Here is a 12508-nt window from a genome sequence, read left to right as displayed (position 1 = left end):
AATTTGTGGAAAATGTTGATTTTACCTAATGCTTCTGTTTCCTTACCATCCATTCTTTCTTTTGCCCTTTGCAATCAATCTTTCCTGACATTAGATGAAATTGATCTTTCAAAGATTACCAGTGACTTCTTAATTTATAAATAAATGGCCTTTTTCAAACTTTTTCTTTCTTGACCTCTTTTTTTTTTTTTTTTTTTTTTTTTAAATACTGGCCAGTTTTTCTCTTGGGTATTGATATACTACATTTTTCCATATTTTTACTTTTCTCTGACTACCAACTCTTGACCTTTTAAGACATATTTGCTAAAAGCTCTGTCCTTGACCCTCTTCTCTTTTTTTCTCTCTATTCTATCTTGACAATCTCTAGTATAACTGCAGGTTCAATTATTTATGACTTTTTTTGCACTTGACTCCCAAATCTAGTACATAGAGATCAAATAATTTGTCCAGGGTGACACATCTAGGAAGCGTCTGGGACCATAGTGAACGAGGTTCCTTTGAACCCCAAGCCCAGCTTTCTGTCCACTGTGCCACTATTTGAGTGATACTATATATATTCCATTATGTTTCCCATTCAGGAGATTCTGGCGTTAGCTTTGATTCTTCCCGCTCACTTCTTTTTAGCATCTAATAAGTTACCACATCTTATTAATTCTGCTTTGTAATATTTCTCACATTTTCTCCCTTCTCTATTCTTTTTACTACTGCCTTCACACAGACCCTTGTTACTTGGATTGTTTAAGTAACCCACTAATTGTCTAAGCAGTATAGCTGGGTGGCATGGGATCTTCTTGAGTTCAAATGTGGCCTCAGATACTTAGTAGCTGTGTGACCCTGAGCAAGTCACTTAACCCTTTCCTTCCAGTTTCCTCATTTGTAAAATGACCTGAAGAAGAAAATGGCAAACCACTGTAGTATCTTACTAAGAAAACCCCAAATGGAGTCACAAGGATGGGATGGGACTGAAAAGTGACAACAATTATCTAATAGGAATCTGCTCCTAGTTTTCTTTAGTGCTGACACCTTTTTTCTTATTAAAAAAAAATTCCAAACTTAAACACCAAATAAGATGAATATTTGTGTGTGCATTTTATAATAAAAGAAAAGAATTGTCTTTGAAGTTGTCTCTGTTGTATAGAGCTTACTTTTGAGTGCATAATAATTTCAACGTATAACTTCTAGTTTGTCCTGCTTATCTCTGGTGCTTTTGAACTTTCCTGCTACTCTAGTCTGTCTGTCTGTCTGTTTCCCCTTATTTCTTCTTCCCTCCCTGCCTCTCTCTCTCTTCTTCCCTCTTAGCCATCCTTCCTTTCTTTGTCCTCTTCCTCTTCCTTTGCCTCCTTTTTCTCCCCTTGAATTTGGTTAAGATTGTTTATAGTGGGGCAGCTAGGTGGCGCAGTGGATAGTGCACCAGCCCTGAAGCCAGAAGGACCTGAGTTCAAATCTGCCCTAAGACACTTAACATTTCCTAGCCATGTGACCCTGGGCAAGTCACTTAACCCCAATTACCTCAGCAACAAAAAAAAAAGTTTATACTGTTATACTTGCTTGCTGCCTTAGGGAGGGGGGAGGAAAGGAAGGGAAGGAGAAAAATTTGGAACTCAAAATCTTATAAAAATGAATGTTGAAAACTGCTTTATTTGTAATTGGAGAAAAAAATTATATTAATTAAAAATCATATTAAAGCACCAGGTCATTGGGTATGTGGGTATGGTCCCTATTGGTGTAGATCATAGCCTATCCATAGCTATCTTGTGAAACTTTTTTATATATTTTTCCATAGATCCTCTAAGAGGGCTTGCCCAATGTGCTAAAGCTTTTTCTCTAGTACTATTTACACTTTAGGGGAATCCTTGCTTTCATAATCTGATTGGCCCACTTTCTTTTCCAGGAATTTATTCCCTTGTGTCATTTATTATGTATCAATAATGGTTAGATATATATTGCAGCTAACTTATGCCTAACATTCATCTCTCAGTTGCCTTTTGGGTCACCAGCGATTTTCATTATTTATTTTCAGCTCCAAATTATTTTCCTTTGTTCATCTATTCCGCACTCTATTTAGAAGGCAAGAACTATAAAATCTATTACAAGTATGAAGTCAAGAAAAACAGATTTCTACCTTAACTATGTTCCTTTCTACCTTAACTATGTTCCTTTCTTCCCTTCTTCCCCCTAAGGAAAAAAAAAAGCTTCAGTTTATACACTTGAATCTATCAGTTTCCTATCTGAAGGTGAGTCTTTTGGAAGTATCATGGGTCATTGTGTTGATTAGAATTACTAAATTTTTTCACAGTTGATTATCTTTGTAACACTGCTATTTTTGTGTAAATTGTTCTCTAGGTTCTGCTCACTTCACTTTGTATCAGTTCATGTAAGTCATCCCAGATTTTTCTGAAATTATTACTTTTGTCATTTGAGACTTGTAGTCCATCACATTCATATACTACAATTTGTTCAGCCATTCCCTAACTGATGGACACTGTCTCAATTTCCACCTCTTCACTACTACAAAAAAGAGCTGCTATAAATATTTTCACATTTATGGATCATTTTCCACTTTCTTTGATCTCCAGGGTCTAGACCTAGTAGTGATATTTCTGGGTCAAAAATTTAATTGCTTTTTGGGCATAGTTTCAAATTGCTCTTTAGAATGGTTGAACTAGTTCATAACTTCATCAATAGTATATTAGAGTACCTTTTTTCCTCACATCCCCTCCAGTATTAATCATTGTCCTTTTCTGTCATCTTAAGTTGTTTAATTTTCATTTCTCCAATTATTGGTGATTTAGATCACTTTTTCATATGACTGTTGGCAGCTTGGATTTCTTCCTTTGAAAATTACCTGTTCATATGCTTTGATCTTTTATCATTTGAGGAATAGTTCTTATTTTTGTATATTTGACTCATTTCTCTATATACTTAAAAAATGAGACATTTTTCAGAGAAACTTGCTCCAAAGATCCCCCCCACCAGTTTCCTGTCTTTTTTCTAATTTTAGTTACATTATTTTTGTTAATGTAAAAACTTGTAATTTCATGTCATTAAAATTATCTCTTTTATCTCCTGTGAACCTCTCTTGTCTTGAATGTTTCTGCTATGCGTAGACCTGATAGGTAATTTCTTCCCTCCTCTCATAATTTGCTTATGAAATCAATCTTATGTCTAAATGTTATATCTATTTTGAACTTATCTTGGTATATGAGTCTATGAGGTATTGGTCTATGCCTAGTTTTTCCCATACTACCTTCTAGTTTTCTGAATAGTTTTTGCAGATTCTGAATTCCATCCCCAGTAACTGGGATCTTTCTTTGGGTTAATCAAACACAACTGTGTTAATTTGCTTCTGTATATTATGTATTTAACTGTTATATTGAACCACCTATTTCTTGCTTAGTACCAAATTGTTTTGGTGATAACAGCTATCTAGTATAATGTGAGATTTGGTGCTCCTAGACTCTTTTTATCCCTCTCCATATATATATTATTCTCTTGATATTCTTGACCTTTTATTCCTCTAGATGGATTTTGTAATTGTTTTTCCTAGCTCTTTTAAGTAATTCATAGGTAGTTTGGCTGGTATGGTGCTGAATAAGTAAATTAATTTAGGTAGTATTAGTATTTTTGTTATATTGGCTTGGGTCCTTATTTGTTTGAAGAATGTTTTGTAGTTGTGTTCATGAGTCCCTATGTATATCTTGGCAGGTAAACTCCCACTATATTATACTATGTAATTTTTAAAATGCCTTTCTCTATTTCTGCTGAATTGTGTTGGTTTGTATGATTTTATTTTATATTCCACTTTGCTGAAGTTATTTCAGTTGGTTTTTCATTTGATTCTTCAGAATCTCTAAACAAATTACCATATTATCTGCAAAAGTGATACTATTGTTTTCTCTTTGCTTGTGCTTATTCTCTTAATTTTTTTTCTTGTCTTATTGTTATAATTAACATTTTAAATACAGTATTGAATGGTAATGGTAACAATGGACATTCTTACTTTAAACCTGGTCTTATTGGGAAGACTTCTAGTTTATCTCTATCATAGATGATGTTGCCTCTTGCTTTTAGGTAGATATACTAAACATTTTAAGCTCTTTTTATTCCTATGTTTTCCAGATTTTTAACAGGAATTGATATTATATTTACTTTGTTTTAAATTTGAGCTTCACAACAGTCCCTTGACGTAGTAATTTATTGCTTTTGATTTGTTAATGACAAAGTTGAGTCTTACTTAGGTTAAGTGACTTGCCTAGTGTCATATAGTCAATGAATGACAGAGGTAGGCCTTGAACCTGGGACTTTCCTACAAATCCATTGGTGTTTCCATTATATCAAGAGCTCTTAATTTGGGGTTTATGAACTTGTTTTTAAATTTTAATAACAATGTTTCAATTTCGTTGGCTTCCTTTGTGATTTTATGATTTTTTGTATGCATTAAAATGCATTACTCTGAGATGTAGTCCATAAACTCATCATACTGCCAAAGGGATTCAGGACACAAAAAAATTTAAAAAGTCTTGCACTATCCCTATAGATCTCTGAAGAATTAGAATTATTTTGGAATCTTGAGAAAATATCTCTTTGGAGAGATAATAGTATTTTTCCAAAAAGTATTTTGTCACTGAGTAAACAGAAAGGAACTGTAAACTGTAAAATAACATGAGAAAGGTAGGAAGGAGTAGGGAGTTTTGTGTATAAATTATAAACTGTCTAGAAGGGTGAGAGAGAACTAGGGAATTGATACTCTGAAATAGAGTATGGGAAGTCAGGAGTCTGTCTAGGAGTACTAAGAATTTTGAGATCTCATTTGAAGAAAAATTTCTTTGAGATACACTTCAAATTAGAAAGGTAGGGGGATAAATTATTTTGTATATATTCAGAAAACACGTGAACTCTGATAAATACCTTCACATATAAATGCATGCAGGGATATACAAACACACATTTAACACACACACACACACACACACACACACACACACACACATATATATGTATATGTATATGTAAGTAACCAATCATATCCATTTATACATAGATATGTGATATATGCATATGTGTGTGTATGTCTTCTTAAACTTTAAAGCAGTGCTAATCAACAAATTTAGTTATTACTTTAAAATCATTTTATTTGTAGATTTTTAGCTGGTATCTTTTGCTTGGAATCCTTTCACAAAGGAGTTTCTGAGGACTATAAAATGCACTGTGATTTATGAGGTAGTGAAGGTCAAGCATTTTGCAGTGATATGGACCTACTTCATTTGGGGAAATCAATGTAGCCCATCAGTTCATGGCATACTTCCTGCCTTAATGGTTCATACCTCAATCAATATTTGAAACTTAACTTCAGTTTTGGTTTGTGGGCATTATGCTTTCTACATTCTTTATTTCACCTCAAAAGCACAGCCTGGTCCATTAGAGATGATGGTTGTTAGACTCTTCTGCTTGGTTTAGGAACTACTCTAAGCTTAGGCATTTGATATGTTAAATGTGCCCAAGGCCAAATATGGATTTCAATGTCATGCATTACCCACATTGGGGAGCAGTATCTTAAATTAGATTTGAGTTGGACTCATGCCCAAGTTTGTGAAAAAATTTCTCCCCCATTAAGAGTTATCTCAGCAGGCTGTGTCTGCTTGTGGACAAGAGTGTGTCTAGGTTAGCATCAATCACTGACCTTGACTTTCCCTTCACAGGCTTTGGAACCATGGCCCAAGTGGAGAAAAGGGGGGGTCTGCTTCGTAAGTCCTCAGCCTCCAAAAAACCACTGAAGGAGAAGGTGGTGCTGATGTATGATGAAATCTTCATGGTGAGATCTAGAGTTCTATTTGAAAATGGGTTTGACCCCTTTGTTCCCTTTTTGCTTAAGTTCACTCTTAGTAGTGAGGGAAACATTGTGAAACAGTGGGAAGCGTGAATAAATAAAGAAAAGAACATGAAAGACTAAGGAATACTCTCTCCTGAAGTTTGTGTAGAGAGCCTTTTTTACCTGAAATACATTAGGAAAACATAGCCTCAATTTCCTTCTAGCTTCAAAGTCTTATGATTTTTGACTCTTTTCAGAATCTATTACCACATTCATTTTATTTATTTTTTATTTATTTTTATTATTATAGTTTTTTATTTACAAGTTATATGCATGTGTAATTTTACAGCATTGACAATTGCCAAATCTTTTGTTCCAATTTTTCTCCTCCTTCCCCCTACCTTCCCCAGATGGCAGGTTGACCAATACATGTTAAATATGTTAAAATATAAATTAAATACAACATAACTATACATGTCCAAACAGTTATTTTGCTGTACAAAAAGAATTGGACTTTGAAATAGTGTACAATTAGCCTGTGAAGGAAATCAAAAATGCAGGCGACAAAAATAGAGTCATTTTACAGGGAATCTAACAGAGGACATCAATTAAAGTGGTTACTGATTCGAAAATAAAAAAAAAATTTTGAAGATAGTCAAAGTACACTTTGAGGGCACTGGGACAATTTAGGAAAATATTGCTATTGTACACTGCTACTTTACATAGCACCCAGGAGGTCAAGGAATTGAGACTCATTGAAAACAGCGATTATGTTTTTCTTCTTTGTATTGCCAAAACTCAGCACAGTAGTGAACTCATAATAAATACTTATTGAATTAACTCTTAAGCATTCTGTGCTAATCTTTTCTGCAAAAAGTAAAATGCCAAGGAATCAAATTGATAATAGGAATAACATTTAGTTATAGGATTGTGTTCTTTGGGAGTATTGTGGGAATCAGATTTAGCCTAATGTTTTAAATTCATGGTATTTAGTATAGCACAAACATCAATTGTAATATTGCTCATGAATTATCAAGAAAAAGTTATGTTTAGTATGTTCTGTTTATACTAAGATAGGAAAGTAGTATGTTTTAGAGGTTTGAAACAAAAAAAAAGGATTAGGGCTAATAGCTTAAAGAGTCAACCTTCAGTTATCAAGGGAAACTTTTTATTTAGAATATTTCCCAACTATGTAAGGTAACTGATGTATTATTAGAAAACAGATCAGAGATTTCTTTGATGTTTAGAGCTAATACAGAGCTATCACAGCTTAAGATTATTAACCCAAGTATCTCTTCCTGACATCCTAAAATACATTGTGTATTGGTTGCCTGAGAAAAGGTGGAACCCTTCTTGAGTAGAGCACATAGATTTGGAAAACAGCATTAGAAGGTTATAAACCTTAGAAAATTTAGGATGTGATTATCGACAGTAATAAAGACCATAAGTCATTGAGTTCATTCAGTTCAATTCAGTTCTTAAATGTGCCTTATGTCTTTGGGACCATGTGCTTAGGATATAAAGACAAAAATCAAATAGTCATTGCCTTTAAGGAATTTACATTCTACCGAGAGAAATTACAAATTATGTGCAAAGTAAATAAAAAGTTATATAGAGAAGTATCAAGAAATACTTCATGTAGCAGTGAACTCTAGAGCTGAGTTTTAAAAGCAGGTAGAAATTCTAAGAGCTAGAAGAGGGAGTGTTTATTAAAAGCATGCCAAATTTAAATTTCTAGGTCAGTTATTCAGACTATATAAGAAGACATACGACAGAATAAACATGTACTAGAGAGCCACAAAGGCCATTTTTAAGTTGTGTAGTGTATGTTAACCGGTTTAATGCAATATAAAGGTTCTGGGAGAAGAAGGCAACTACATGGGATCCCAAGATGGCTAGTGCAGATGATGGAATAAAGAGGAAGAGTTATAGTGGGACTGGTCACCAAGCATAAGATAAAGCTTTATTAGTAAGGGAGCTTCCAACCCATTTGCCAGTCTTTGTTGGTTCTGGAAAAGATGGCCCTATTACTATTTTAGGCCATTGAAAGGGTTCCCTTAATGTGGGATAATGTAAGTCCAATGATTGGTAAACTTTGTTAGGCCATTAAAATCATCTTTGCCAGGAAATGTTAGTAATTTCTTGTAATTCACATATTTCTCAGAAGTTTGTAGTTTTCTGGAGTTTTAAGCAAAGTTTCAAATTTCTTAGCAATTGTTTTCAAATATCCTAATTTTTTAAAGTCAACACTCTATGTTGATAGAAATTTAATAAAAAGGATACTAAGATTAAGCAGAAGTGAAGGATTAATGACCCACAGATAGAATGGAGTCCAAGTATAGTAGAAAAAGATCTGGATTTTTAAGTACTATAACTGGCTTCTAGTTTTTGCTCTACTACCTGCTAATTCTGTGATTTGGGGCAAGTCACTTAACATCTGGATATTATTTTCTTCTTCTCTACATTGAAACTATTACCCATCTACAAGTTTTCTGAGAGAATGATTAGAGGAAAAAGTCTGAGGAAAATCTTTTCAGTTATTTCTGTACTGTCTGTAAGGAAGATTGTTGTGTACAGTTCAATTTGAGAAAGAACTTCCCTATACCTTTAAAATATTTTAGAATAAACAAAAATGTTAAAAGTAGTTAAAAGCCAGTCTCAAAACTTGAAATGAACTTGGGATGATTCCCCATTCAAGTATGCTGTTAATCAAGCATTGTCTTGAGGATGCTGAATCCTTTCTGTGTTTATTTCAGACTGAGGACCCCAGTAAATGCAGCCCTCGATTCTGGGAGGAGCTCTTCCTCATGAAGGTAAGGATAGGTTATGCCTTTTCAAATTCCCCTGTAATCAAGACTGCCTTCTCAGCTGTGCACAGGAAATACACTCAGATCTTTGCTCTTTTGCTGGCAGGTGAATCTGGACTACCTTGAGGGCAAGTTGGAATCTCTTGATGGAGAAGAACTAATGAAGATCAAAGATAACATTAATTGTTTGTTTCAACACTGTATACAGGCTTTGGGAGAGGAGCACCCAATTCGGGTTGTCAATGCATTACAGGTATAATGCTGAGAGACAAAGGATTCTCATTTAGTAGAAGGATGAAGTATTACAGATGTTGGCTGGGGTGTGGGGGATTCCAGTCAGTCTAAACTCATGCCATTATAATTATAATTATAGAGTATTTTTTAAAAATGGTAATGCTTATGCCATATTTGTCTGGGAATATTCTTTGCCAATTTTGTTAATCTTTACAATTGAATCTCAAGTGTTAAGGCAGACCCTCTGAAAGAGTACTTTGGTATGCTTAAGGAATGGCGGTGTAGAGTGAGGCCCGAAGAATGGTTAAATATCCATTCTTAATCAGTGAGTAGCAACATCAGATAGAATTTTGGAAATTTTTTTCTAGTTGTCAGTAGTTACTCCTTTGACTATGACCCTGAGGGGAAGATTTTGTTTCAAGGTATCAGCTCATTTGGTAGTCAAGAAGGCCAGAGTAGAAATAGTAAGAGAACAAATAATTTTATTGGGATGCTTTTTGTGTACTTGCCCTCCTTATAACTGTAGTTCCTTACTTTATTGGGATGTGTAATAAAGTTCTCAATTTGGTGCAAATGAAGTAATTGAGTCTGTCCCAGTATTATTTGCATTCATGGAAAAATGACTTTTTAAAAATGGCAGTAGCCACTGTTGTGATGGGTAAGGTTTCTGAGTGTTGGATGGTGATCCTTCCAGTTCATTGACACTGGTATTAAAGACCCACTGGAATGACCCTATTAAGTCTCTCTGGTGGAGGAGCAGAAATTTCTTGGGATGGGCACTGGAAAGAAAAAGAGTGTAGAAAATTAGAGGGAGGATAGTTCATTGCCAGGAATCACTGGTGCCTGACCTTGGGTGGAGAAGGACTAGAGTACAGGAAGGTGAAAACAAAGGGCTTTTGTGGATGGGGCAATTGAGGAGACAGGGTTGTTTGAGATGTGAGTGTTTTGAGATGAAAGCTTGCTTGCTTGCCATTTCCTTTGGTTTTGCTCAGCAGATCATATTTAACCACATGGTTATAAGGTAATCCTGCTGGATATATGTTTGTGTTATGAACTTAGGGAATCAATTATCTTGATAAATAGGCTCTTAAGAAAAAGAGAGTTTATTAAAAATCTTAGTTACTGCTGCTCCTATTGCTTTTATCATTTCTCTGTGTGAATGTTTTTCAAATATTCTGTGATTGTACCTATCTTTTATATCATTGCTAGAATGATTTCTCTCATGCATAGATTTGTTCATGTCATTCCTTTCTACAAAATCGTTAATGACTTCACATTGGTTTCCGAGATAAAGTTCAAATGCCTTTCCCATCTTTTCAAGATTTTCTATTCTTTGGTGATGGGTTACCTGCCAGACTTCATTTATTTATTTATTTATTAAGTTAATTTAAAAAAAAATTATTTTATTTTTTATTTATTTTTAACATACATTGCTTTATGAATTATGTTGGAAGAGAAAAATCAGAGCAAAAGGGAAAATCATGGAAGATATTTAAAAAAAAAACAGAAGAAAGAAGTGAATATGGCATGTGTTAATTTACATTCAGTTTCCTTAGTTCTTTTTTTGAATATAGATATTATTTTCTGTCCAAAGTCTATTAGGATTGCTTTCGATCATTGCATCACTTAGAAGAACTAAGTTTTTCATAGTTGATCATCACACATTCTTGCTGTTATTGTTTTGATATTCATTTTTTATATTCCCTTGTATTCACTTTATAATTTAGTTAAAGTAGCTCACTCTGGGCTGCCAATCTTTGAAGCTTTTTCCCAGATGCTTTGTGCTTTCCCATCTCGCTGACTTTACCTGTTTTCCCTACCCTTTTTTTCCCTTCTCCTACTCACTTACCTTCCCTGATCTTTCTGTTTAGTAATAGTCTTCCCCTTAAGACCTCACATAGGACTTTGATATGCAACTCTCTGACTTATTTTTCATGTAATTTTATGGTTGATTGCATTTATTTCTTATCCTTCTCACCTATAAGCTAAATGAAGATAGGTGTTACCTTTTATCTAAATTGTGGGGCTTTTCTCAGTGCCTAGCAGAATGCTTTACATAGGGTAGGTATATAATAAATATTTATTGAATATATGGGGCATGAATCTTTGAGTGTCGAAGTGAGACTTGAACTACAAGTTGTAAATTAAAATATTTAAGCAGCCTCAGAGAGTTAGAGTCTATCTTTTCCCCAGTGATAAAACTGCTTGCTCTTGTATTTTGAAATAATTCCTTCTGTTTTCTCTGTAGACCCTGTGTGCACTTATCCGAGGGGTCCATCAGAAGAATAAGTCCACTTCTGGTTTTGACATTATCAACATGCTGATGGGCTTTGACAAGGCAGAACTCTGCATGAAGGTAAGATCTCTGCAAGAGACATTATAGATATGCTTTTAGGCCATGACTGCTGGTCACTAAATGGCTACTCTCTGTAGACAAATGGGTTGAAAGATTTGTATTAAGAAACAATTATAGATGATTTAGACATTTTAAAATCTAGAATTTAGCCAAGAATAGCACTTCCCTCAATTACATACATAATTGAGACACTGCTGTTTTAATTTTTGTCTTGTTAAATCATGTAATTGTTGTATCACTTCATATTTCTATGTCTTTCATTTGTGGAATTTTATGGGATGAATTAAATATTTCTAGTTTGTGTTCAATTGTATTTTTACTTCCAAACATTAAAAATTGTGATAAACTTTTTTCATAAATTCACATTCTGATGCATAGTTTTCATATTTCATTTACATATTAAATGATTATTGATCATTATGTCAGCTTTTAAAAGATGTGATTTCTCATAACTCATTGTCAGAAAATATTTCTTTCCTTTATAACAAAAATTAGAACACTTAATATAGTCAGATAAGAAGAAACACTTACTTTACATGAAGCATAATTTTTATACAGGTATAAATAATTCCAGTTTTTGGAATCATATTTAAACATGAGTCTTTTTCCAAGTTCGCACAGTTATATTGAGATCTTGGATACTTGATAACAGCTTTCATTTATATAATGTTTAAAGTATTTTTAAATTTAAAAATTACACATTTTTAAAAGCATTTTCCTTACAAAAGTTCTGAAGTGGTTAATTTAAGTATTATTGTTGCCATATATGCACTTAACTGAGACGTCAAGTGGTTAAGTGACTTGGTTAAGCTCTGATAGCAAGTAAATGGTGGAGCCAGGACTTGAACCTAGGTTTCCTAACTCTCATAGAAATCTCTCTTGTATTTTTCTGTTTCTCTTGCTTCATCTGAGTTGTTAACTTAGCTTTGAGTATATTCTTCCCCAGTGTTATTTAGTAATGTATACTTTTGAGCATTTTGTTGCTGTTTCTATAATACTTGTGGTTGAAGAAGTCATTTCTTTATTTGAGTCTCTCTGTGGGGTACCAGCAAAGGATAAATTCTTCTGGGGTAGGAACAGAGGGACAATACCTGATGTGAAAAAAGGGGAAAGACTATCAGTATTGCTTGTCTTCAGACACAATGTAAACTTGTGGGTATAGATGAAAGTATCTTAATTTAGTCAGTGCATGCAATTGGGAAAAGTTTATGATAGGTTTTTTTTCCCTCAATAGTTTTCAGCATTAATTTTTGTAAGATTTTATGTTCCAAATTTTTTCTTCCTTCCTCCCTCATCTTCCCC

General features: G+C 33.9%; 1 protein-coding gene across 7 annotated transcripts in view; it reads left to right on the top strand.

Annotated features, from left to right (window-relative positions):
• The window catches only part of ARMH3 (armadillo like helical domain containing 3), a 217773-nt gene that overhangs the window by 12777 nt on the left and 192488 nt on the right, over positions 1-12508 (top strand). For 6 of the 7 annotated variants that reach the window (XM_031955731.1, XM_031955728.1, XM_031955729.1 and 3 more), the window contains 4 exons: positions 5700-5812; positions 8566-8622; positions 8723-8869; positions 11099-11206. In XM_031955731.1, the coding sequence (XP_031811591.1) occupies positions 5711-5812; positions 8566-8622; positions 8723-8869; positions 11099-11206 (414 nt within the window). In that variant the 5' untranslated portion in view covers positions 5700-5710. Of the gene's footprint in view, positions 1-2180; positions 2235-5699; positions 5813-8565; positions 8623-8722; positions 8870-11098; positions 11207-12508 lie in introns of all 7 variants that reach the window. The other variant, XM_031955730.1, reaches the window with a different exon arrangement.

Source organism: Sarcophilus harrisii, chromosome 2 (assembly GCF_902635505.1).
Source record: "Sarcophilus harrisii chromosome 2, mSarHar1.11, whole genome shotgun sequence".
NCBI lineage: Eukaryota > Metazoa > Chordata > Mammalia > Dasyuromorphia > Dasyuridae > Sarcophilus > Sarcophilus harrisii.
Note: the sequence above shows the minus strand (reverse complement) of the source record. Positions and strands in the feature narration are given on the sequence as shown.